The sequence below is a fragment of the Lathyrus oleraceus genome, chromosome 2, assembly GCF_024323335.1.
Source record: "Lathyrus oleraceus cultivar Zhongwan6 chromosome 2, CAAS_Psat_ZW6_1.0, whole genome shotgun sequence".
NCBI lineage: Eukaryota > Viridiplantae > Streptophyta > Magnoliopsida > Fabales > Fabaceae > Lathyrus > Lathyrus oleraceus.
Window position 1 is genome coordinate 333,303,030 of NC_066580.1, and position 25,976 is coordinate 333,329,005.

The window sequence follows — 25,976 nt, forward strand, 5'->3', positions numbered from 1 at the left end:
ATTGTTGGAAGGCTTAGGTAAAAGCCAATCATCCACTAGGTGGTGAAACATATTGAATAATTTTAGAAAAATAAATTGTTTTATCCTACTCTCAGCTCTACAATTTTAAAAACCAAAATGGTAATCTACTCTATTTATTGCAATTAAAAAAGAATATTTGAATGACAAAATGAAGTGTAGAAGTTATAGTAATAGTAAAAAGACTACAAAAAAATACTTACGTAATAAAAATAAATACTACCTCAATTGTAATGTTGTACACAAATTTATAAAGATGATTAAAAAGAATATAACCTGTAATGTTAATTTTATAAATAAAAGCCAATATTTTATTTCCAAAAAAATCAAGTTTTCAATTAATGTAGATAAATTAGAGTGATCTTACGAATCTTCAACTTTAATTTTAAAAGTAGCCAGAAAGAATAAGTGAAAAAGGCTTTGAAGGAAGATGACAAGTACAAACAGATTCAAAGATAAACTCATCAAAATATTTGTTCCCTCTATTTTCTATGCTCTTCCACCCATATCTCTAATTTTCCTATTTTTTTACTTTCACTCATTTGCTCCATTTTTCACTCCTTTCACTCACCACTCTTCACTTTATGTTTCTAAGCCTAAAGGTAAATTCTCTAGAATAGTTATTTTTATTTGGTAGTGTATAAAGTGAATTCACTTACTATTATTTTATATTTTTGGCAGAAAAGGAAAATCCTAATTGGAACACATGTGACTATTCCAATGGCACATGGATTCATGACAATAGAACTCATTTATATAATGGAACAACATGTAAGATCAAGGAAAGTCAAAATTGCATCTTCAATGGAAGACTTAACTCAAGCTACCTTCATTGGAGATGGAAACCAAGTGAGTGCCATCTACCAATTTTTGAACCAAACACTTTTCTCAAACTCATCAATAACATGCACATAGCTTTTGTTGGAGACTCTTTAGCTAGGAACCAAATTGACTCACTTATTTGCTTATTATCCACTACTTCAAAACCTAAACGTGTCTACCATCAAGGCTCTAGAAAGTGGTATTTTGGTACTCATAATGCAAACTTGTCATTCTATTGGTCACCATTTCTTGTGAAGGGTGATCAAAGAAAATCCAAAGGGCCAAATTATAATAAAATCTATTTAGACCATGTGAATGAGAGATGGGCTAGGGATATAGATCAAATGGACTTGATTGTGTTATCATTTGGTCATTGGTTTATGGTTCCTTCAATTTACTATGAGGGTGATTATGTTATAGGTTGTTTAAAATGTCATGATTTGAAATTTAATTACACTGATATTGGCTTTTATGTTCCAATGAGAAAGGCTTTAAGGACTACCATTAATAGTATAATAGAGAGGAAAGTTTCTAAAGGGAATGGAATTGATGTGATTGTAAGAACATTTTCACCATCTCATTTTGAAGGTGATTGGGATAAGGGAGGCACTTGTTCAAAGAATGAGCCATATGGAAATGAGGAGAAGAAACTTGAAGGAGTGGATGCTCATATAAGAAGTATTCAGATAGAGGAATTAAAAAATTCTAAGAGAAAAGCTAAAGAACTTGGACTTAATTTTGAGGTGCTTGATATAACAAAGTTGGCATTGTTGAGACCAGATGGTCATGTAGGTGCTTATATGAATCCTTTTCCATTTGTTAATGGAATTCCAAAACATGTACAAAATGATTGTGTTCATTGGTGCTTACCAGGAACCGTAGATATTTGGAATGAGATTTTTTTGGAGATAATGAAGAAGCGAAAAGACCATTCACAGGTTGAAAAATGATACATTTCTCGTTTTATATTTTTAAGAGAGGAATGATTTAATTTGATTGTGATCTTTTCCTACATATTGTAAAGAATAATATATGCTTTATTCACATTCATAAGGGTGATCCTAGTTTGTTTCTAAGTTACAAGTTCTTAAAAAATATAGATACATTAAAACAGAATACAATATATACTACTTAGGTGATTTCAACTTAGTTTTAATTGTGTGTGAAAATAATTTATGATGTACTATCACACTCAAGTTAGTTAGTTAGAATTTTAGTTACATATAGTTCAAGTTAGTTATTTAACTTGGTGTGCAAGTTACAATATAATGTATGAGCAACATGCTAAGTTATAGTATATTCTAACACTCGTATATATTGAAATAATTGATGAATGAATAAATAAGAGAAACATTTCATCTTTTTTCCTTAAGCTCATTGATTATGCATGAAGTTTAACATTGATAAGATGGTATCAGTCGCAAAAACAGTGTAGTTTATCTTTAGTTTTCCATTCTTTCTTTCATTTTATGTCCATCTTCTTCATCCTCCTTTAATCACTTGGTCGCGTGCTAATCAATCATTGACTCGATATACTACATCCATTTAAGTGAAGGTCCATATTTTGTAAAGCACACACCTCTTTAATTGCCTCTAACTACCTTTATGGTTGTGCCGAATGGAACGAGCTCTTCGTGCTAAGAATAAATTGTCCTTCATTGATGGATCAATTCAAGTTTATGAACTTCTTGATCTCAACGCTTATGAATGTTGTAACCATCTTGTTCATTCATGGTTCCTTAACTCATCCACTGAACAAATTTTTCAAACAATGATCTTCTTAAAAATGCATTAGAGGTATGTATTGATCTTAGAAACGATTTTACAAAGTCGATAGAATTCATATTTCCAATCTTTGAGCTAAGATTAATAATCTCAAACAAGGTCCAAAATTCGCTACCGAAATGCGTGGATTATAGGAGAAACTAAATTTATACAAACCAATATTAGTTTGTACATTGTTCACCCATGCAGACTTGAAGCATGGGTTCTAAAAGATATTTTTGCTTAGAAGATCAAATACTTCAATTTTAACTTGTTCGTATGATAATTTTTCTGTTATCAAGACTCAAGTTCTTTTAATGGAACTGTTACCTTCATTTAATAAGATTTATTCAATGGTGATACAAGATGAGAGTAATAACATTGCTTTCCTACCTAAAGCTAATAATAATAATACTAATTCTGAAGAATCAAACACTCTGATCAATATCTATGATCAAGAAACAAACATCTATTTATATATATTAAATCTAATGTTTCAAACAATTTTGCGACACCTAAGACTGAGTTTCTCAAAAAAATAGTCCATATCATCCTATTAACTTATATGTACACTTTCTACTAAACTACTAATCAAAACACCACTATCGGCCAACACCTATTATTTGACTCTTTCTCTATCAAAATACATTTTTACCTTCCCTAATTCTTCAATACCACGTTATAATAATGAATATTGAAACATAATATATTAAATAAAAATAATAACTACTTTTAAATATTTTTAAAGTCATTGGCTCATGAATTTTAGTTATTTTAATAACTCATAATTTATTTAATTTGTATTATCAATATTATAGAAACATATAGTTTTATACATTATTTTGTCAATATTATTTTTTGTACGAATAATAAATATACTATTCTATTTTGCTCAATTTTTTAAAAATATAAAACATATAATATTTTTATCTCAAATATTAATAGCATCACAAAGGATCATAACAAAAAATTACCAAAATACAATATTTACTTATATATTAATATTATTATAAATATTTATATAATTTTTTAAATATAATATAGGAAACAAACAATATGAAAATAAATAAAAGAAATCATTTTTATATATTATTTTATTCATGTTAATAATTAATTATATTTATTATATTTAATAATTAAAATAATATTTAAATTTGGTCCCAATTAAATACAATAATGAATATAATAAATATTTAAATTTTGTATTGTTACCATTGTAACTGAAAATTGAAAAACTAATTGAATTCGGTTATATTATACTTTTAACTATGCATATGTAATTTAATTTAATTTTTATTTTTTATTATAAAATAATAAAATTACATCAAATTTACAAATATTTATTTTATATTGATAATAAAAAATTATCAATTTCAATTCAAAACTAAATTGAAATATTTATCAACAATAAAAATTTAATAAAAACTTTAATCAAAATTATAATGAAACAATTACACTACACTTCCTTTCAACCATTAATATTATCATTTTAATATACTATATTATATATAAAAAAAAGTATAAATAATGAGTATAAGTTCATTAAAAAGTGTCATAAAAATTAAATAATGAGTATAATAAGTATATTATTTATTTCTAAACATTAATTAAATTAATACATATAAGATTTTGTTCTAAATATTAATAACACATAATAAATGTTATACAAACAAAATATTTTTTTTATAAATAATTTAATAAAAACATATTATCATTATTATAAACATTTATATCTTTTAAAAAAACTCATGAAATAATGATAATAAATATAATAGACAATATTTTAAATCATGAAAGAAAATAAGAAAATCAATGAAGAGATGGACTTGAGTGACACATTTTAGTGAATATAATAATAAAATTGTATAATGGCTTAAAATTCATTATAACCCATAATTCATACACTTTAAAACAGATTGATAAAGTTGTTTACTTACGTATTAAATAATTGACTAATTCAATTTTATCATGATTAAAAATTAATTGGATTCTAATTATATTATAATTTAGAAATAATATTCATTTATCATTATGACAATCATATTTTACAAGTTTAATAATTAATTTTCTGATAATTAACAGTTCATTAAATTCAAATTTCATTGTAATTTATAATTAATAGTCAAAATACATGGTTTACTTATATAATGTTATTATTATTATTATTATTATTATAAATATTCATATCAATTTTTTAAAATATAACATAGGAAACAATCAGTATAAAAGAGATCATTTTGTACAACATTGTATTCATCTTTATAAATAATTATATTTATTTTTTTTATAATTATTCATACTATTTTTAAATTATAAATAATAAATATAGATATTAGATTACTATAATCAATATTTATGAAAATGAATCCATCATCATTTAACATATATTATACTATATGAACATTGCTGCTGGTTAATTAAAATATTAAAATAAAATTCATTTGATCATAAAAAATTAATTTAGTCTCTGTAAAAAAAAATGTTTATTTGTGATATTAATAAAAAAAACCGAATCTTCATAAAATATTTACAATAAATTATATTTAAATTTCTTTTTTTCTTTTTTTGTTGAAGAACCACTACTATACTTAAAACTGTTCACAATTAAATTTAATAAAGAAAATAATAAATTTTTAAATTTTTTATTATTACTCAAAATTGAAAAGTACATATGAATAAAATATATGGTATTTTATTTCACATAAACATTAAAGAAATTATTCATATAATATTGTATCCCAAATATTAATAGCACATGATAAAATGTTACAAAAATTTATTTTATTCTCTATAAAAATGAATAAATTTTGTTTGTCACTAATAATAGAAGAGAGTCAACTATTTTTAAGAGAAAACCTAATAAATCATTGTAAAAATTTATTGAAAACATTAATGTCATTATTAAAAAAAAATTAAAGGTTGATAAATTATTTACAATAAATTATATTATTTATAAAAAGAATATAAAAAAAATATTATTTATGGGCATCAAAAAGTCATAAATTATTGTAAAAATATTATTGAAAAAAATAACGTCATAAAAATTAACTCCATTATTAAAATATGTCATAAAAATGTGTATGAATAATAAATGATTAAATTTTTTTATTATTAACCTTGTTATTGAAAAAATAAAAATGTGTATGAATAATGAATATATTATTTTAGTTCTAAACATAAAAAGCTTTAAAACATATAAGATTGTATCTCAAATATTAATAGCACATGATAAAATGTTACACAAATAAAATATTTTTTTATAAGAACTTTATTAAGACGTGTATTATTATTTTTATTATAAACATTTATGTCATTTAAAAAAAATAAAACTCATGAAATAATAACAATAAATATAATAGACTATTTTTTAAATCATGAGAGAAAATTGATAAATGAATGAACTTGAGTTACACATTTTGGTAAATCTAATAATAAAATTTTATAATGGTTTTAGGTTCATTATAACTCACAAATCATACTGTTTAAAATTAATTCATATGGTTGTTTACATACATATTAAATAATTCACTAATTCAATTTTATCCTAATTAAGAATTAATTGGATTCTAATTGCATTATAATTTAGAAATAATTTTTTCATTTATAATTATGACAATCATATTTTACCCCTGGAATAATTAATTTTATCATAGATGATAATTAATTGGATTCCATTTGCATTATAATTTATAATTAATAATCAATATACACGGTTTAGTTATATATTAATATTACAAATATTCATATCAATTTTTTAAAAATATAGCCTATGAAATAATTAATATAAAAGAGATCAATTTGTATATCATTTTATTCATCTTTATCATTAATTATATTTTTTTATCTTTTATAATCAAAATAATATTCTTCATATTTTTTTAAATTATAAATAATAAATATAAATCATAAATGACTAATTAAATTATATTCAATCAAATGTACATACTTTTTTATTTCTAGAAGAATTAGTTTTACAGCTTTAAAAACCAAAGGCATGAGAAATATGTATAATTTCTTATATATATTAATTATTATCTCAAATATTAATAAAATTAAATATTTTTCTTTTATATAGATTTAATAAAAAAAATATTATTATAAAAAATATTCATGATCAATTTTACATCACCATTAACATATATTATATGAGATTAATTGAAATACACTGTCACTGTAGAAGGGTTTTACACTATCACTTAATTATAGACGTTGGATATTAAAAGAAGTTTGACTTTTATTTTAAAAATCTATATAGTAATACAAACGGGTGATGGTGATGAACAGACGGTGTAAAACTTTTTACACTGACATTGTATAGTAACTAATCTCATATTATAATTATACGAACATTGCTTCCCATTAACTAAAATATTAAAATGAAATTTATTTGAATCATAAAGAACTAATTTAGTCTCTATAAAAAATAATATTTATTTGTAATATTAATAAAAAATCGAATCTTGACAAAATATTTACAATAAACTATATTTAAAGTTTTTCACAATTAAATTCAATAATAAAAATAATAAATGCCTTAATAAGGACATATATCATTGAAAATTAACAACAAATAATAAAATGTTACAAAAATAAAATATTTTCTTTTTATAAATACTTTAATAAGGACGTATATTATTATTACATATATTTATATCATATTTTTAAAAGGGTCATCCTAAGTTGTGCCCCGCAGTGTCGGGGGCATGGATTAAGAATGGCAAATAAAGAAAATATATTATGTTCAGTTTATTGAATACACGAAATATTATTTTAAAAAGTTAATTATTTCTTTTTGCAGTGCATTGAATACACATATATTTAGAAAAACATGTCTTTTTAATCTATTAAGTAATGTTCAACTTATCATATTAATCTCTTAACCAGTGCCCCAAGGGCACTCGTTAGCATTTTCCTTTTTAAAAAATAAGACATGAAATAATGATAATAAAAATATTTATTTATTATTATTACAATCGCATTCATGTTATCTGTTTAAAAACTATAATTTGTGAAACTATAACCTATTAGAGTCGTTCGATTATGGGACGTTTATAATCTGTGAAACGATGAAGAACAAACATTCATAAAAATGATTTTGTTTGATCAGAAAGTATTAATTCTTTATCCCAAATATTGTATTTGTTGTTAACAAAATATACTTTTATAGTCTAAATATTTAATATTATTATTTTTTCTTTATAAAATTATTGATTTCAATATTTTATTGCTATATTCTTTTTCTTTAGGGAACTTCTTTACCTGCAACGATAAACAACTGTAACAAATATTCAAGACTCAGAATCCACAATTTCATACCATTATTTTGAATTTGTATCCATAGAAACAATTTCAGAAAGAGTTGGAGACAATATTGTTCTCTCTGGTAGTGTTATACACAAGTTACCCTATAATAATATAAATTATATTATATAATCACATTCATGTTTCTTTTCAAACATAGTTGGAGTACTTCATGCTCTTGGATATGAAGAACACGTTTACGTACAAGAAAAACATACAAAAATTCTCAAACTTGAATTGAGGCTACAAGAATAAGATTTCAACTACACATATTTGCGTATTCATATATTCATATATAAATTAAGTATATTAAATTAAAATCAATATTACATTCTAAACATAATTTATTCATAGGAATAAAATTGTTAAGGTCACGTTGTATAAAAAAATAGCTATTGAATTTAAAAATTCAATGACAAGTCAAAAGAAAGAACCACCATTATTACAATCACCTCTACAACAGTGAAGATGTTTAGAGGTAACTATATATTTAAACTCTATACGTATTTTATTCACTCAATGGATTACCATTTTCACAAATAAACTTAAATTTTTATTTCACTGATGAATACTTGATCAACTCAACTTCAGCTACCCGGATTTACATCAATCTAGAAAATCCTGAATTCCAACACCTAAAAAAGTAACTTATCCATCAAATATACTTTATCGGTTAAATGCTGACATTTTTTAATTATCATTTTAGATAACTAAAATTTAAAGTTAGTCTTTTAGTATCTCTTTTTATTTTGTATAAATTATACAGTCCATCAAATGATCAGCTAGAAATAAAGGAGATTACAATCACTGAGTTTTCAAATATGTCACCTCAAAAGAGGATGACTCAAAATAGAAGTACCCTACAAAATAGAATGACAATAACATGAGAGTCAGATACACAAGTACACTATAAATTTCATTTTAAAACTCTTTTGTAAATACAATTCTAAGGTTATTTTACATACCAATTTTTCTCAACTTTTAAATTTAAGAGGTTTTCTTCATAGTTTCAGCAACTATAAATGAAATTAATTATACGATTGGATGACATTACATTGAATGTGAAAAATGTATGAAAAAATTTAAACAAGAATGCCATGAATTGAAATTTCCTTCGTGTGAAACACCTTCTAAGTATCCAAAACCAAGGTTAGACATTTGCAATCATAAATCATCTTATCAAAAATACTATTAGTAATATATTATAAAAAACATTAAATCACAGGTTCAAAATAATGTAGAAAGAGTCCGACGAAACTGCTAAAGCGACTTTGATATTATTTGATCAAGAGGCACAAAAGCTACTAAATACAACGCCTCAAATGCTCTTGCAGCAACAAACTAACACGTCTACACCATCAATACTACTTTGAAATTATTTGATCAAGAGGAATTAAAAGAAGGGTCACAAATCTACACAATATCACAAACTTTTGTACCAACCACTATTCTACAAGAACCAATTCTGAAAACACCTATTAAACAGGTAATTAAATCTGTACTACAATCATACAAATATGCTACTAACTTTATGAATAATAATAATATACTTATTATATATAAGAGTTCATATCACCACCAATGATTCAAAATAAAGAAGATCACCAAGAAGAAGAAAAAGAAAAAGAAGAACGTGGAATAGGAAATGATGATGACAACATCAATGATAAACCATACAAGAAAAGAAAAAGAAAAACTCTCAGTGCTAAACGAAGGCTAATGATAACATCATCATATGATGAAACACATACCAAAGGGAATTCAAAAAATAATAGTAGCAACAATGAACTTCATATATTATCCTCTGACGATGAGTTACTTCTCATACAAAATTTAAAGACTCGAAAATCGATTAAAGCAAAACAAAGGAACAACAAAGGCTTATCTAAGAAAAAAATAAACAAAAACCATAAAAATTGATTCCAATTTTGAAGACTTCTTTCATGTTTTAACATTTAATTTCATGTCTGACAGTGCATTTCTATTATTTATAAATGTATTAGTTTTAAATTAAAATTAGACTATTTTCTTTTTTTTTATTCTAATCTTATTATCTATATTATAGAGTTTTTATAATAAATAATATCTACCATAAATAAAGTATTATTTTATTTCAACAACTTCTATTTACTACCAGCACGATCTTCTTTACCACCCGCGTATCACATGGGTCCTATTCTAGTTTGTTAGTTATAAGAATGATAATTGATTTGACACTCATTGTAGTTGGTTTGGTCACACTATATAAGTTTGGTACAAAAACCATGGTTTTCATCCTCGTTTTTGGCAACAAGCGAGTTTCATCCAAATCTTACAATTATAATGCTGGTGAGACATAAAGTCAAACTAATGTTGGAAAAGAAGGTTCAACAAGTGTCAGAGCTATTATTACCCAGGAGAAATATTCTCAACTAGTTAGTTTTCTACAAAACTCAAATTTGATGGCTAAACCCCAACCTTTAAATGTTATGCCTAGCTCTAGTCACATTTTCAATCATATTGATCTTAAGTTAAATGAGACTCAAGGTATATCCCATGCTTATATCATAACATGATCCATTCATACCAAGTCCAACTTTTGGATAATTGATTCAGGAGAAAATGACCATGTATGTTCTTCCTTACATCATTTTAACTCTTAGTATATAACTAAATCTATAAATGTTTGTCTACCTAATGGCTCATATGTTTTTGCCAAGTATGCAGGAACTATGATTTTTTCTCCTCACCTTTATATAACCAATGTGCTATATACTATTTGAAGGAAAATTGCATTAAATGGTGCAGGTCAATTTGTGTCCATTCATCCACTATCATTATGAGAATAATTTATGACACTATCACTATGTTTTCGCTTGAGACCATTCATCCACTATCACTATGAGAATAATTTATGACACTTTCGCATAACATTCTATGTAGTATTCTCAAAGCAAGTCAATTCTGTATAAATATTACTCCTAATATTCATACCAATGTTAAGACTTGATAACTCTTATCCATGATTTATGAGATGTGATCATCAGTCTATCCACATAAAGTATTAATGCTTTAATGTTATCCTACTTCACAATGAAGTTCAACTCTATATACTTTAAGAATAGTGTTCTTATATTAAATGGAATTTCATTATTAAGTCACACTTATTATTTCATTAAACGAACTAGCTATTCTAGGGACTTTATTATTTAGGGGAAAAAACATAATAAATAAATTCCTTTTAATTATTAATAAATAATTCGATACAAGTATCAAGATTATTGACCTCTAGGACTTACACCAACAATCTCCCACTAACACTAGAGCCAATCAGACATACCCCTAATACCCATAGATCTAGTATGGCCATCATGCTTTTTCTATGCAAGAGGCTTTATTAGTGGGTTAACAACATTGTCAAGTTTTGATACTTTGCATATCTTTAGATGTCCTCTATCTATTATCTCTCTAATGAGGTGATATCTCATAAGTATGTGTTTAGATTGTTGGTGAGATCTAGGCTTCTTAGCTTGTGTGATAGCACCATTGTTATTACAATATAGATCAATGGGATCCACAGTTCTAGAGATTATGCCAAGTTCACTACGGAACTTCTTGATCCAAACATCTTCCTTTTCTGCATTTGAGGCAACAATGTACTCGACCTCAGTTGTAGAATCTGCAAGAGTATCTTGCTTTAAACTTTTCCAACTCATAGCGCCACCATTAAAGAAAAACACATAACTAGATTGCAATCTAAAGTCATCCTTATTTTTCTGGAAGCTAGCATCAATGTATCCAATTACATCTAACTCTTCCTGACCTCTATATACCAAGAATGAGTCCTCAGTCCTTTTGAAGTACTTAAGGATATTCTTAACAGTAACCCAATGAGCATCATTGGGATCATACTAGTAATTACTCGTTGCACTTAAAGCATATGAGACATCTGGTCGAGTACATAACATGGGATACATAATAGATCCTAGTGCATATGTATATGGAATCTTATTCATGTGATCCCTTTCTTCCTTAGTTGAAGCGGATTGTGTTTTTGATAGATACATTCCATGTTGCATAAGTATGAATCCTTTCTTGAAATCATATATATTATATGATTTATCTCTATAGATCCTAATTCCTAGTATGTAGGCTACTTCACCTAGGTCCTTAATAGAAAAGCATTTCCCTAGCCAAGTTTTCACTTGCTTCTAGGTAGCAACATTGTTTCCAATATGTAATATGTCATCTACATACAATATCAGGAAGACGATCATGCTCCCACTAACCTTCTTATAGACACAAGACTCATCTTTGTTTTTGATAAATCCATATTGTTTTACTGTTTCATCAAAACAAAGATTGCAACTTGTGGAAGCATGCTTCAGTTCATAGATTGATCATTGTAACTTGCATATTTTTTGGGATGCTTCTGGTATGTCAAATCCTTCAGGTTGTGTCATGTGCACATCCTCAAGAAGATTCCCATTAAGGAAAGAAGTCTTGACATCCATCTTCCATATTTCATAATCATGATATGCAACGATAGCAAGTAAAACCCGAACAGATTTAAGAATTGCAACTGATGAAAAGGTTTCATCATAGTTTACACCATGAGTATGCTTATAGCCCTTAGCAACCAATCTTGACTTATATGTATGTACCTTACCATCCATGTCAGTCTTATTTTTAAAGGCCCAATTTCATCCTATAGGATTAACTCATACATAAGGTTATACCAACGTCCAAACTTGGTTTGTGTTCATGTAATACATTTAAGATTTCATGGCTTCTAGCCACTTTTCAGACTCAGGAGTAGTGATAGCCTCTTGGTAGGTCACAGGCTTATATCGATTCATGAGTAATACATTTCCTTGACCAGTTACAAGATAACCATATCTCTTAGGTTGGTAACGTATTCTGTTTGACATTCGCTGGTCTTGTTCTACTTGAGCAAGTTTCTCTTCCATAACTACTTTTGTTTCTTGCTCGAGTTCCTCCATAGGTGTATCAGTTCTTTATGATTCTTGAATTTCTTCAAGCTCTACTTTCCTCCCATTGATTCCTTTGGAAATAAAGTCTTTTTCCATGAATACTCCAATTCGAGCGACAAGCACATTTCCCTCAGAAGGATTGTATAAGTAATACCCTTTTGTTTCTTTAGGATGCCCCATAAATAAGAATTTATCAGTTCTGGACTCAAGCTTAGTTTAAATTTATCGTTTCACATAAAAGTCGCAACCTTAAATCTTCATGTAAGACATATGTGGTTTCTTACCACTCCATATCTCATACGGTGTCTTCTCAACCTTTTTTGGATGGAACACTGTTAAATGTGTAAGTTGTTGCCAATAGAGCATGTCCCTAAAAGGAGTTTGGAAGATCGTCATGACTCATCATGGATTGGACCATGTCTAACAAGGTTCAATTTAGTCTCTCATATACATCATTCCATTATGGTGTTCCAGGAGGAGTAAGTTGGGATAGAATCCCATGCTCTTTTAGATGGTCATCAAACTCTATGCTTAAATATTCACCACCTCGATCTGATCGAAGAGTTTTAATATTCTTACCTTGTTGGTTTTGTACTTAATTATTGAATTCCTTGAAATTTTCAAAGGATTTAGATTTGTGTTTCATTAAATACACACAACCATATCCACTAAACTCATCAGTAAATGTGATGAAGTATTGAAAACTTCATAAGGTTGGTATGTTCAATGGTCCACATACATCAGTACGTATGGGGGGAAAAAGATCATTAGCCCTTTCACATTTTCTTGTGAATGGAGACTTTTTCATCTTTCCAATTAAACAAGATATGCATTGTCATACCTCAGAAAGTGAGAAGACGATGCTCACAAAGTACAATCGCACACTGCGGGATAGACTGAACATAGTCGCCACCGAACTTTTATTTATTCCTAAAGAGGGAAAGGGAAAATATCGATAAAACCCCTAAAAGAATGACAATGATATTAGTCGTTGCAACCAAATCAGGGTTTGGGAGTCAGTTACACAAGGGGAAGGTATTAGCACCCCTCACGTCTGTTGTACTTAATGGGAACCGTTTGGTTAGTTGTGTGCGTTAGTGTTAGCTTAGAAATATTAGGTTTCTCGAGTTAATAAGGGAAAAGAAATAGGACAAAAGGGTTTCTTTTTTATCAGGTTCCTGAGGAGACTTTGAATCTCGCCCCTATGTATCTCCAGGTGCGATGGAGAACACAAATCTACGTAGGTCAGGGTAGAAAATGTTTGTTTGTTGGTCGATTTTAGCAAAAACTATTTTGTCACAATCGACGGAAAACATTACTTACCCAGAATAGGTGAGGAGTTGACGTTTGTATCATATTGAATGGATTTACAAATTAACATTCACGGAAAAATGCCACTCATTTCAACTCACATGATTTGTCGCTACGCGAAAAATACAGAGTCGCCATCGGTTTTTATTTATTCCAAAGGAAAGGGAAAATATCGAGAAAACCCCAAAGTATGGTCATCGCAACCACGAACAGGTTCGGAAGTCAGTTATGCAAGGGGAAGGTATTAACACCTCTCACATCCATGGTACTCCATGGGAACCATCTAGGATGTTTGCGCTTATGTGTGTATTGTTTATCGAATGTTTCCTTGCCAAAGTTTGCGGAGATGGAGGTAGATTTTAAATTAGTGTGCTCGCCAAGGATTGAGATCCTCGTGCCTACGTATGCCCACTTGATTGTGCAGATTGACCATCTTGAGAAGCATAAGGTGCCTGCATAGAATGGCCAGTAGATGATGAAAATCCATGCAAGCCAGGTTGACTAGAATGAGAAGGAAATGGTGGTTGTGTTTGTGCATAGCTTGACAGGTAAGCTTTTGGTCAATCTCCATGATCTTGTGGCAGTTCTGTAGTGTTGTCATGGTGGTTATTGCAAGTCAACCACATGATGCACTTGGTGGTGTGATAGATGCAGGTGCCTGTGCGCCGTAGAAACCCCACGGTCTTGTAAGCTGACAGCAGGTGTGTCCCTGCTGAACTGATCAACGTGCTCTTTTAGTTCAACAGCATGACCAAGCTTCTTTGAATTTCTTATTAGGGGCTTCATCCGGCATTGGCTCAGAATTGGCAAAAGCATCAACAATTGGCTTCAACGACTTAAATATCTCTTATGCCTTATGATGGCTGTGAAATAGAGGATATGTTGTCAACAAGAGTTTCCAAACAATGATATCTTCACAACGCTTCGCAAGTCTTGAAGATTCCACAACTAGCTTCTCAAAGACGTCATTGACGACACTGTTCATGATACCCGTGGCCTTGCTTATTGCAGGATAGTTAGCAAATGTGATTGTTGGAAGTTAGGAAGATTTAATTTAGTAACTATGATGAGATGGTATGAGGCCAAGTGCACGTCTGCAGCAGGTAACAACTCTTGTCACTCTATATCAAGCATTTTTCAAAATCAGCCATTTCTTTCTCAATATATTCTTCCAACTTACGTTTATTTTCCTGTTGACTATGAAGTAGCTTTCTCCATTGCCCTTTGCACTTCTGATTTACTTTAATATTTCTAGGAATTTTGGTCAATTCAACATCTGATGTTGTATCTGAATTCAAGCGAACCCTTTTTGATGATTCTGAAACTTTTAGAGCGCAATTGTCATAGCAGGTCTGCAGCAGGCTTGTGAAATGGTTTGTTGCAGGTTTGTGAAAAAATCCTGATTGGACTTACATGCCAATGGACTGCATTGTTGTTGTTTTTTACAGGGAGCTTTGTCTATTGCAACATACGGCTAGGGGGATGAGGAAACCGGCCATCACGGAATGCATTGCCAACTGAATCAACAAAATGACTTGCAGTTCTGCCATCAAAATCATCTATACCTGACTTGCTAATAAGACCACCAGAGAGGGGCCCAAATCTACGGGAAGGCATATCCGTGTATTCACTACCAGGGCTTCTTGGAGCCATTCCGTCCATAGGATGTATCCCATATCCAGGACCTGGTCCAAGATGACCAGAATGAAGATTTGAATTTGGTTTCTTGATGGCATCATCATGAAAGCCAACAGGTCTCTTTCCAGCTTCATGTGGACCTAATGAATAATTTCCATATTTAGAATCTGGTTCAGCATCCAAAGGATGCCTGGGGAATTTCTTGAGATCATCTTCAAACTCCCTCCGATCAATATTTCGTTGACTAGGAATTTGGAAAGATTTGAACCTTTCATCCTGCACACCAAAACCTTCAGGAGCATGTGGTGGAAAGTTGGTTCACGAACTTGGTTATATGGTCCTGTTGGAGGTCCATGAGGCTGAGGTTGAAAGTTGCGGTCTGGAATATTAAACTGAGCATCAGAACCAGTTGGTTGCTTAAACATGGTTGGATGAAAATTATCCATGGAGTTTAAGGCCTGTCCTGAATGAAGTGCAGGTGCAGCTCCATGATTCCTGAGAAGAGCTGAAGAGTTTGCTGCAGAAAGAGGCTGATTTGGACCTGTTGGATGTGACCACTTGCTGTTTAGCTTGGGCATTGTTGAGTGAATGACAAGACTTGAGTGCGCATAGGCCATGACTTAAGGGTTTGAGTTGACTTTGGTCAAAGTTGACCAAAAGTAAACTCTTGACCAAAAAGTCAATTGTTGGTTAACACACCTCTCTTTGTATTTTTTCATGTAATGGACCCTTTATGATCATGCAATGAATGATACTTCCTTATTCAAATGAACTCGGATTGGTATTTGAATTAAATGGCTCTTGAAATGAATTAATTTGATGTTTTTATATGAATAAACGAATCTTGAACATGTATTGTAATGGGGTGAAATGGATAGTATAATGACATTGACTGAACTAATCATGAGTGACACTCCAATGATAATCATGAAACAAAGGACTTAGAAAGGATCAAGATGTGTCATGAACTACAACCTATATAGACCAAACACTAGAATAAATGATCATGGGCATGGTGAATAGAAACACAACCAAGAACTCCACATGAATGAACCAGGAACAAGAAGTTATTGAATGCAATTTAACCAAGCAAGGAGATCAAGCATCATGAATGATGATGTGCCAGCTGAAATTAGGGTTAGGAGGCTACACAATGGGTATTGGACATGATTAGGGTTTATGGAGCCATGACCATGTGAGGACCCCTAAATTAGGGTTTTGCTCCCTCAAGAAGCCACCATTGACACACCAAGTATAGGCATAATACCTAGGCACCAAGGCCCCCTCCAAGTTACTGGAAAACCCTAATATCCACTAGGTGCAAGCACCAAGCCATGAATTCAAGTCACTCGTCTCCTTGTGTCGAACCATGCTTATTCGAATGAATGGATGAAGATGATATTCAAATGATCGAGGGTTAGTGGCCTATATGATCATGGTGAAGGGTAGGGTAAATTTTGGGGTATGACAGCTGCCCCTATTTAATCTTCTCGAACCTGAATGTACGGATGGCAACGACGTCCGGACAATCGAGGTGGGAGGGGATTAAATACTAGAATATCGGAAAATTTGCCCACGCGGAACAAATGGAGAGCTATGTGAAGATAGGTCACAAGGAGGGTCTTCTTCACTGGGATATGTGAGATGAACAAGCTAGTCTTTGTGCAGGGCAGCTGCTGGGAATCAAAATGTTATATGGTAGATGGGTATATGGGTGTGTAACACCTCAAAATTTGCCCTCCTCTCTTGGGACTAGCTTAACATATTGCATTGCATTTTTTAGGTCATTAGGCATTGCATATTGCATATCATGTGGCAACATTGTGCAAGTCATCCTCATAAGTCTTGGTTAGAAGATAAAGAGGTTAAGATTCAAGCCTGAGGGTTTCATTGGATTGATCACTAATCATCTGAGGGTTGGTGATTCAAATTAGGGTTTCATGGTTCCTCAAGGGGGTTGAGCTTGATCTTGGTTGCAATGATGCATCATCATCATCATGGTTTTTTCATCACCAGGAGATTCATTATTCATGATCGGATGCCTTGAGATTAGGGTTTTGACCTCTGGTCAACCCTAATCAGTTGTATTGGGCCAATCAGGGCTTGTGAAGGAGATGAGGTTTTCAATGGATATGGGGATCATTTTATGATTATATTGAGCTTATGGAAGCTAGGGTTTCATCATGAAGCCATTTCATCAGGAGTTTGAGGCTCAAGTTCATCAGTACACAGCCAATTCATCTATCAGTCAGAAAAGTCAATTGTGGTCAAAGGTGCCTGAATTGATGGATTTGGAGGTGGGAGAGGGTTAGATACACTTCATTCATGTCCCAACAAGTTTCATTTGACATTTCAAACATCAAGAATGAAGAAAATAAAGTCAGATGGAAACTTTCCAAAAATAGAAAGTGACTTGTAATTGAAAATTGCCAAAAATGGAAAGTTCTTCTCCTCAAAATTACATGTCCAAAAATGCTTCAAATGAAATTTTGTTCAACATGAAAGTTGTAGATCTTGCTGTCACCTTTCCAAAAAGTCCAAGAACATGAATTTCGCATTTGTGGTTGGCAAGTTATGGATTGATCATTGTTCAAAAAAGTTGAATTTCAAAGTGGCATAACTTTTGATTCATAAGGCCAAATTGAGTGAGGTTTCTTTGAGCAAACTTTATTTGACATGTACTATCATGATCCATCATTACATTTCATCAAAACTCATCACATAAAAAGGCCATTTTTCAAGTGGACTTAATTTTAAAAAGTGGAGGGAAAAAGTGATTTTGCAAAATATTCATTGTTTTCACATGATTCCTTTTGCACTAGCTCACATACACCATTTGTAACTTGCTGCAACAAAGAATTTTCACTGTTACATTGGTTTGGCATAAGTGAGGTGAAATTACCAATTGTCCATTTAGCATAAAAGTGCATTTTCACTAATCCATTTCATTAGCACTAATTAGGATTAGAATCATCATTAACATAACATATAAAAGCCTAATCATAACTGTTTTCATCATAACCATAACAGAATTCAACATTCTAGATCTAGATCTCCAAAACCTCTTCACTTTCTCTCTCACTTTTTTTCCAAAAATTTGCATAAACATTGCATTGTTCTTAATCAATTCATCATCTACATGCATTATTGAAGCTAATTGAAGCAAGATTTCTTCATTTCCAAGCCAAATTTTGGACTGTTAAAGTGAGGTGCAACAATGGCAATTCAAGATTTCATTAAGATCGTGCGTAATTGAGCAACAAGACTTGTTCCATTCACTTCTACAAGCATCATAGAAGTTCTGTTTTCACATTTCAAAGCCTAAAACACGCAATTCACAACTGTCTTCAAATTGAAGGTGAGTTTTCGACTTCAATGATTCTTGAAATTGATTGATGCTTTGGATAGATCTTGTTTAGTAGAGAATTCTGCAATTTGAACCACTAAATTTGGTTGAGAAACAAGGAAGTTATGATGATTTGAAGTTTTGTGCACAAACATGTTTGCATTCGAATTTTTTAAATCATAAGGAATTAGGCTTAAATAATTATGGATTCATGATGTACATTGAAAGACCTTTCCGTTGATATAAAGTTTGTCCAATTTGGTGGAGATTTGTTCTTGGACCTATGAATGTGTGAAGAACATGAAGAACACTTGAAAAATTTCAAAAAAAGCCTTGCTAGATCCAAAATTTCGGTGTTGTTCATGAGCTGGAGTGTTTGTGCGTGCTAACTGTTCAAACAGGACCTCACTTCGATTCCGTGCCAAGCATTTTCGTTTTTGCCTTATTGTATTTATTCCACATGACTTCACATGCCTTGTTTCACATTTTTTTATTTTTTCATGACATTAGAAAATCCATATCTCATCCAATTTTTGTCCAAATAATGTGAGATTTTTTGTGGAATGATCCTTGTAGTCTCTACTATTTTAATGTGAGACCTGGCCTGTTACTTGGCCAGGCACCTGTCTGAAGTCCTCCTTAAGAGGCAATAATTGTGCTTGTTTATCTTTGTCCCCAAGCAGGAAAAGTCCTTTGAATAAGGCAATTGGCAGACACGAGAGATGTGTAATCCATCTCCTGCTCTTCTGTTGAGTCATCCCTTGGCTCACATTACATGTTGATGCCTTGAGGATAGTAACCCAAGATCCTTGTACAGTTGTACAGTTGAGTCAGAGTCATAAGTGTAGAAGGGTTCCCACTTTCTGAACCCACACTTCTTTGTCTGAAGCTCTCCCTGGCCAGGGATAAGAGCTGTGAGGCACACCCCTCACTTCCTATTTCATCAGCTTCACCCTGACTCTCAATGTCAGGGTTAAGAGCTAACATCACCCTGATACAGCTGACTTGCTTTGGCAGTCTAACCCTTGATTGAGCCCACTTTGACTGGATATAGTGTGTGCTATTTGTGAATGTTTGCTTTGTTCTGATTATGCTTGCATGCTTGCTTTGCCTGGTTAGGATTAGCTTGCTGCTGTGCAAGTAGATAGAAAACTCAACCTAGGACCATTGAGGAATACATGATAACTATTAGGCTCGAGTCAGTCTCCCTTCTAGTTGGTCATTTCCTAATCTCTGGTTAGGAGAAAGTTTCTCCCCTGTTGAGGGGAACTACGTTGCCCTGATCCTCATACCAGATGAGGTACGTAGGCAGGAGGTCGTGCGAGATCTCTCCGGGCACCCTTTTTGTTTTAAACTCTTTTTCTTTGCTTGACAGTTGCTAGGCTCGAGTTCCCGACTCCTTAGTAACTTGTTGTCTGTTTGTTCTTGTTGTGTGCTTGGAGTCCGGTATAAGTCCATCAAGTGGCATCTGGTTTCCAGTGTGGGTTTGTTTGGTTCGGAAGCTGATGTAAGTCCATCTATTGGCGTTCGGGTTCCATGTTTGCCTTTTTGTGCGTGTGTTTGTTTCGGCGTGCGTGAGCCGAACTACGGTAGCTCTGATTCTCGTTCCAGACGAGATACGTAGGCATAGGATGCGATGTCCTAGCGAGCCCTCTCCCTTCTTCCTCCACCTGTGTTTCTTGTGTGTGTGATGTTTGTTTTAGAAACCTTTTCTTTCTTTTAGATCCCGTCGAGTACGACGGACGTGAGGGGTGTTAATACCCTCCCCTTGCGTAACCGACTCCCGATCCCATTCTCTTTGGTCGCGAGACCATGCTTTTTCCAGGTTTACTTCGAGCGTTTCCTTTCCCTCTTTTGGGATAAATAACGCACGGTGGCGGCTCTGTGTTGTTTTGTTTTAGCCCGCCGGTTGTTTTTCGCGGATGCGACAGCTGGCGACTCTGCTGGGGACATATAGATGTTGACCTGTGCTGGTCCTTCTTCCCTAAGCGAATCTTTCCTAGTGCTCTAGGATAGTTTAGGTTGCTTGTGCCGCTTTATTTATTGCATTTATTATTCTGACTGTGTATATATTTGCATAAATATTTGCATGCATCATACTATCATGTTGCCGTCCTCTGTGCAGGTGGTTCCACTGTTTTGGGGTGGGTGTTCTGAGTGGGGCTAAAACCCAGGCCCGAGTATACACCTAGGATTAGTGTGGTCTCATGTTGCCTCTTTCATGTTAGGTCAACATGTGTTTGGCAGTATGATGTACCACAAGCCGGACGAGGTTCTTTTGAGGGAGCTTTTCCTTTGTGGAGTATCCACTTTGGTTGAGTGACTTCATCTGAACTATTGACTCTGGTGACCGATCATTTCCCGAATCTTTGGTTTAGACGATCTCAGGAGAGCTACAATGGCACACCCGAAAGGGCAAACCCATTGAGTATCTTTGCCCCATTGTCGAGACTATTATCCGCCTTAGAATGACCTGATTAGAATTTACCTGTGAGGGGAGGGTGATTCTTACAGATGCATGTTCAGATGGTGTATTTGATGGTGACTTTTGGTTCCGTTAATCAGAGTTCTATTTATAAGTCGGATTTATGGACATTTATTTCTGAGACGCCGAAGTGCTGTCCGTGGTATTTATCAGTGGGGATCCGTTTATTTCAGGATTCCCCGGGCCAATTCAGAGATTTTGTGGTTATCTGCACAGAGATTGTCTGATGATGATGGTGATGTATCTTCCGTTTATTTCGGAACCCTTGAGTTGGACTTATGATTGCTCCGTACCTCAGATGGTTGTGATCAGTTCAGAGATCAGGCTTCAGTGCAACGGATGATCAGATGACTTGGAGGATGGCACAGTGCATTGCATTCACGCATCAGCATCATCCATATTTTGCATTCATCGGCATCTAACTCACGTCTATCCATACTCAGGGTACATTTTCGATTGAGATTCTGGTTGAGAGACATCCTGATGTCGGAATGTTATTGTCAAAATATTATCTGTCTCGATGAAACCAGGATCGAAAGACAGAAGCTTCCTCGTATGGATAGACGTTGCATTCATGCATATTAACCTGTTTGCTGTTTTGCAGGGACCAGTTCTAACGTGCTTGATTGTTTCAGGAATCATTGCTCGTGCTCGTAGAGTTGTACCTTTGCACTCAACACGCCCTCACAGATACTTTACTCGACGCAACACTCCCAGACTGATGGATCTTCCGAGCACAGATATTCTTGAGCTGAAGGACAAAATGAATGAGCTGATCAACATCATGCAGGGTTTTGCAGTTGGTTAGAAAGCTTTGGCTGACAAAGTTGAGAAGCTCGAGCGGGCTTCTGCTGCTAACAGTGGTGTTAACCTGGATGGTGTCTCCAACCAGGGGCTCGGTGGTTCCAGAGATGGTGGAAAGAGAACAACCATGGGTGTAGTGAATAATGCTGCCGGTTTTGCTGCTACTGGTGGTCAACTTGTTCAGATGGGCAACAATATGAAAGATAGTCTGTTCCCTCCATTCTTCGGGGTTGATGATGACAGAGAGGAAGACAGAGAAGCTGATCAATTCTCTATGCACAACGAACCGTTTGGTCAGTATGGTGCCCAACCACAGAATAAGGAAATCCAATTGCTGTCAGAGAAGATCAGAGCTTTGGAGAGCTATGCTACTCCCGGTGTGGTAAATATGTCAAACATGGGGCTGGTTGAGGAGATTGTGATCCCACAAAAGTTCAAGGCGCCCTCATTTGATAAATATAATGGAAGTTCCTGCCCGGAAACTCATCTGCAAGCCTTTGTCCGTAAGATCTCTGCATATACTACGAATCAAAAGCTTTGGATGTACTTCTTCCAAGACAGTCTGTCTGGAGGATCCCTGGAGTGGTACACCAAGCTGAAATCTTCTGATGTTAAAAGCTGGCAGGATCTTGGTGATGCATTCTTTAAACAATACCAGTTCAACGCTGACATGGCTCCTAGTCGTACCCAACTGCAGGGTATGTCTCAGAAGCCAAGCGAGGGGTTTAAAGAATATGCCCAAAGATGGAGGGAGTTGGCTGCCAGAGTTCAACCTCCTTTGGTGGACAGGGAGATGTCTGATCTCTTCATGGGTACCCTGAAGGGGGTTTTTGCTGAAAGAATGGTGGGTTGTCCCGTCACCAACTTTGCTGACATTATGGTGGCTGGGGAGAGAATTGAAAGTTGGCTGAGAATGGGGAAGATTCAGGGTGGTAATGCTTCGTCATCAGGATCGAAGAAGCCCTTCGGAAATGGCCAAAGGAAAAATGAGGGTGAATCAAGTGTTGTGTATGCCCAAAGGGGACACGGTAGGGATCGTTACTACCAGCACACTGCTGCAGTAACTACCTCTGCTGGTAATCAGTCAGTACGACAGCAATAGTAGTCGCCTCAACAGAGAGCACAAAGAGATGGCTACCAGGTGAGAGGAAAGGGGATTGATTGCCATTTTGATAAGCCGCCCGTGACATATGTTGTTCTGTTCAAGAAGTTGATGGATCTTGGGTTGGTTCAGCCGAGGACGATGGTTCCGTTAAGATCAGATCAGAGGCCTCCCAACTATGATGAGAACACCAAGTGTGAATTCCATTCTGGTACACCAGGGAATAACATTGAGGGTTGTAGAGCTTTTAAGCATGTTGTCCAGGATCTGGTAGACTCCAAGGCCATCAATTTTGCACCATCACCGAATGTTAATGCTAATCCCATGCCGGCGCATGGTCAGGCAATGGCGAGTGCAATTGCTGAAGATTTGGATCATGCCTGTGCGGTAGGTGAAGAAACTGACAGTGACTGCGAGTTTGAGGGTTGGATAAAACCGTGCGTACCAGGGATGGAAGTCCAGAACTGGAAGGCCTAAAAAAGATCATCACTGTCATTCTACTGGAAGAGTAATTTTTCTGTTTTTGATTTTATCTGCATGAAAGCCTTGCGTGTTGCCCGACAGATAATGGTTCATTGTAAGGGCCACCTCATGTTCATATTTGCAACATTTTTGCATCATTAATAAAAGGATGTTTTTCAGTTAAAAGCGGTGTTCCCTGTTTTTTAGTTATTTTTGCAGTTTAAAAACAAATAAAAATGGCAATGTTTGTTTTCATTTTTTCCCTTTTGATTTGTCTTGTTCCGACTTCGAAAAACAATTCTCCGGATCTCGTTGATAACGATTTGGTTACACCTCATATGACTTCGACAATCCGATCTATCATGCCGAAGGAGAAGGCGAAGAAGATTGTGATCTGCTGGAATTAGCCAGGTTGTTGAACAAGAGGAGAAGGTGATTCAGCCGCAGGAAGAGCGAGTCAAGATTGTTACTCCAAGCACCGCCGAGGTCAGAAAGGAAGTGAAAATTGGGGCCGCTTCAGAGGCGAGTCGAGAGCAGAATGGTAGTCTTGTTAAAAGAGCATGAGGATACCTTCGCCTGGTCATGTCAGGATATGCCAGGGTCGGATACCAATGTCGTTGTGCACAAGCTACCATGGAGAGAAGATTGTCCTCTATAGAAGAGGAACGCCGGTGCTACTTATCAGAGAGCCATGGTGACTTTGTTTCATGATATGATTCATCATGAAATCGAATGCTATGTTGATGACATGATAGCAAAGTCCCAAAGCAGAAGAGGGGCATCTGGCAGATCTGGCCAAGCTATTTGACAGGTTGAGACAATTCAAACCGAGGTTGAATTCAGATCAGTGCACTATCAAAGTGCGGTCCGGTAAGATGTTGGGGTTCATTGTAAGAGAGGAATCGAGGTTGGTCCTGTTAAAAAAAAATAATAAAAAAAATATAAAAAAAAAATGCCTGAACCGAGAACAGAAAAAGAGGTTCGTGGTCTATTAGGTAGATTGAACTACATGTCATGGTCCACGTCTCATCTAACAGTCACGTGCGAACCTACATTCAAGCTGTTGAAAAAAAAAGATCAAACGGTCAGGTGAAATAATGATTGCCAAGGGGCATTGAAAAATAAAAGAATAAGCTGCAGGAACCTCTGATTCTGATGCCTCCTGTGGGAGGAGCAATTGTTAATCTGTACTTGACGGCCTTCGAGGGGTCTATGAGGTGTGTATTGGGTCAGCATGATGAGTCTTGTCGAAAAGAGCATGCAATTTACCTTAGCAAAAAGTTTATCGACTGTGAAACAATACATTCACTGTTCGAGAAAACTTGCTGTACTTTGGCATAGGCTGCTCGCCGACTAAGACAGTGTATGCTGGTTCGTACCACTTTGTGGATTTTCAAGATGGATCTGATCAAGTACATATTTGAAGAGCTAGCATTGACCGGACGGGTTGTGAGAGTGCAAAAGAAGGATGACTGATTTTTGATACTCTCAAAAAGCAATCAAGGGGTGTATTGTCTGATTACATCGCCCCGCAACTCGTTGAGGATTATCAACCGATGAAGTTTGAGTTCCCTGATGAGGACATCTCAAGGTCCTCAAATCGAAAGATTGTGAGGAACCTATCCCGGAGGAGGGGCCTGACCCTGAATCCGAACGAATTCTGATGTCTGATGGGGCCATTAACATGAATGGAAGCAGAGTTTTACCGAATGCACCGACAGTGTGGGCAAGTATGAAGCTTGTATCCTGGGTATTGTACCTCGGTGCGCCTACTAGGCGACGCTTTTCTCGTTGGTATATGGAAGGGAAGTCGTGTTACCGGTTGAGGTTCAAATTCCCTCTTTGAGAGTCCTGATGGACGTGCAATTGCAAGAGGCTGAATGGGTAAGGACCCGGTATGAGGAGTTAAGCCTGATTGAAGAAAAGAGGCTGGCGGCCATCTGTCATGGG

General features: G+C 33.8%; 1 protein-coding gene and 1 long non-coding RNA gene across 3 annotated transcripts in view; both read left to right on the forward strand.

Moving 5' to 3' along the window:
* Nucleotides 1-346: 346 nt before the first annotated feature.
* Nucleotides 347-25,976, forward strand: part of LOC127119369 (xyloglucan O-acetyltransferase 1) — a 76,182-nt gene continuing 50,552 nt past the window's right edge. Inside the window, exons 1-3 of one of the 2 annotated variants that reach the window (XM_051049598.1) lie at nt 347-620; nt 700-867; nt 1,429-1,916. In XM_051049598.1, the coding sequence (XP_050905555.1) occupies nt 449-620; nt 700-867; nt 1,429-1,790 (702 nt within the window). In that variant the 5' untranslated portion in view covers nt 347-448 and the 3' untranslated portion in view covers nt 1,791-1,916. Of the gene's footprint in view, nt 621-699; nt 1,917-25,976 lie in introns of those variants that run through there. The other variant, XM_051049597.1, reaches the window with a different exon arrangement.
* Nucleotides 16,292-25,976, forward strand: part of LOC127119370 (uncharacterized) — a 49,677-nt gene continuing 39,992 nt past the window's right edge. Inside the window, exon 1 of the long non-coding RNA XR_007802783.1 lies at nt 16,292-16,377. This is a non-coding gene — a long non-coding RNA (uncharacterized LOC127119370). The remainder of the gene's footprint in view (nt 16,378-25,976) is intronic.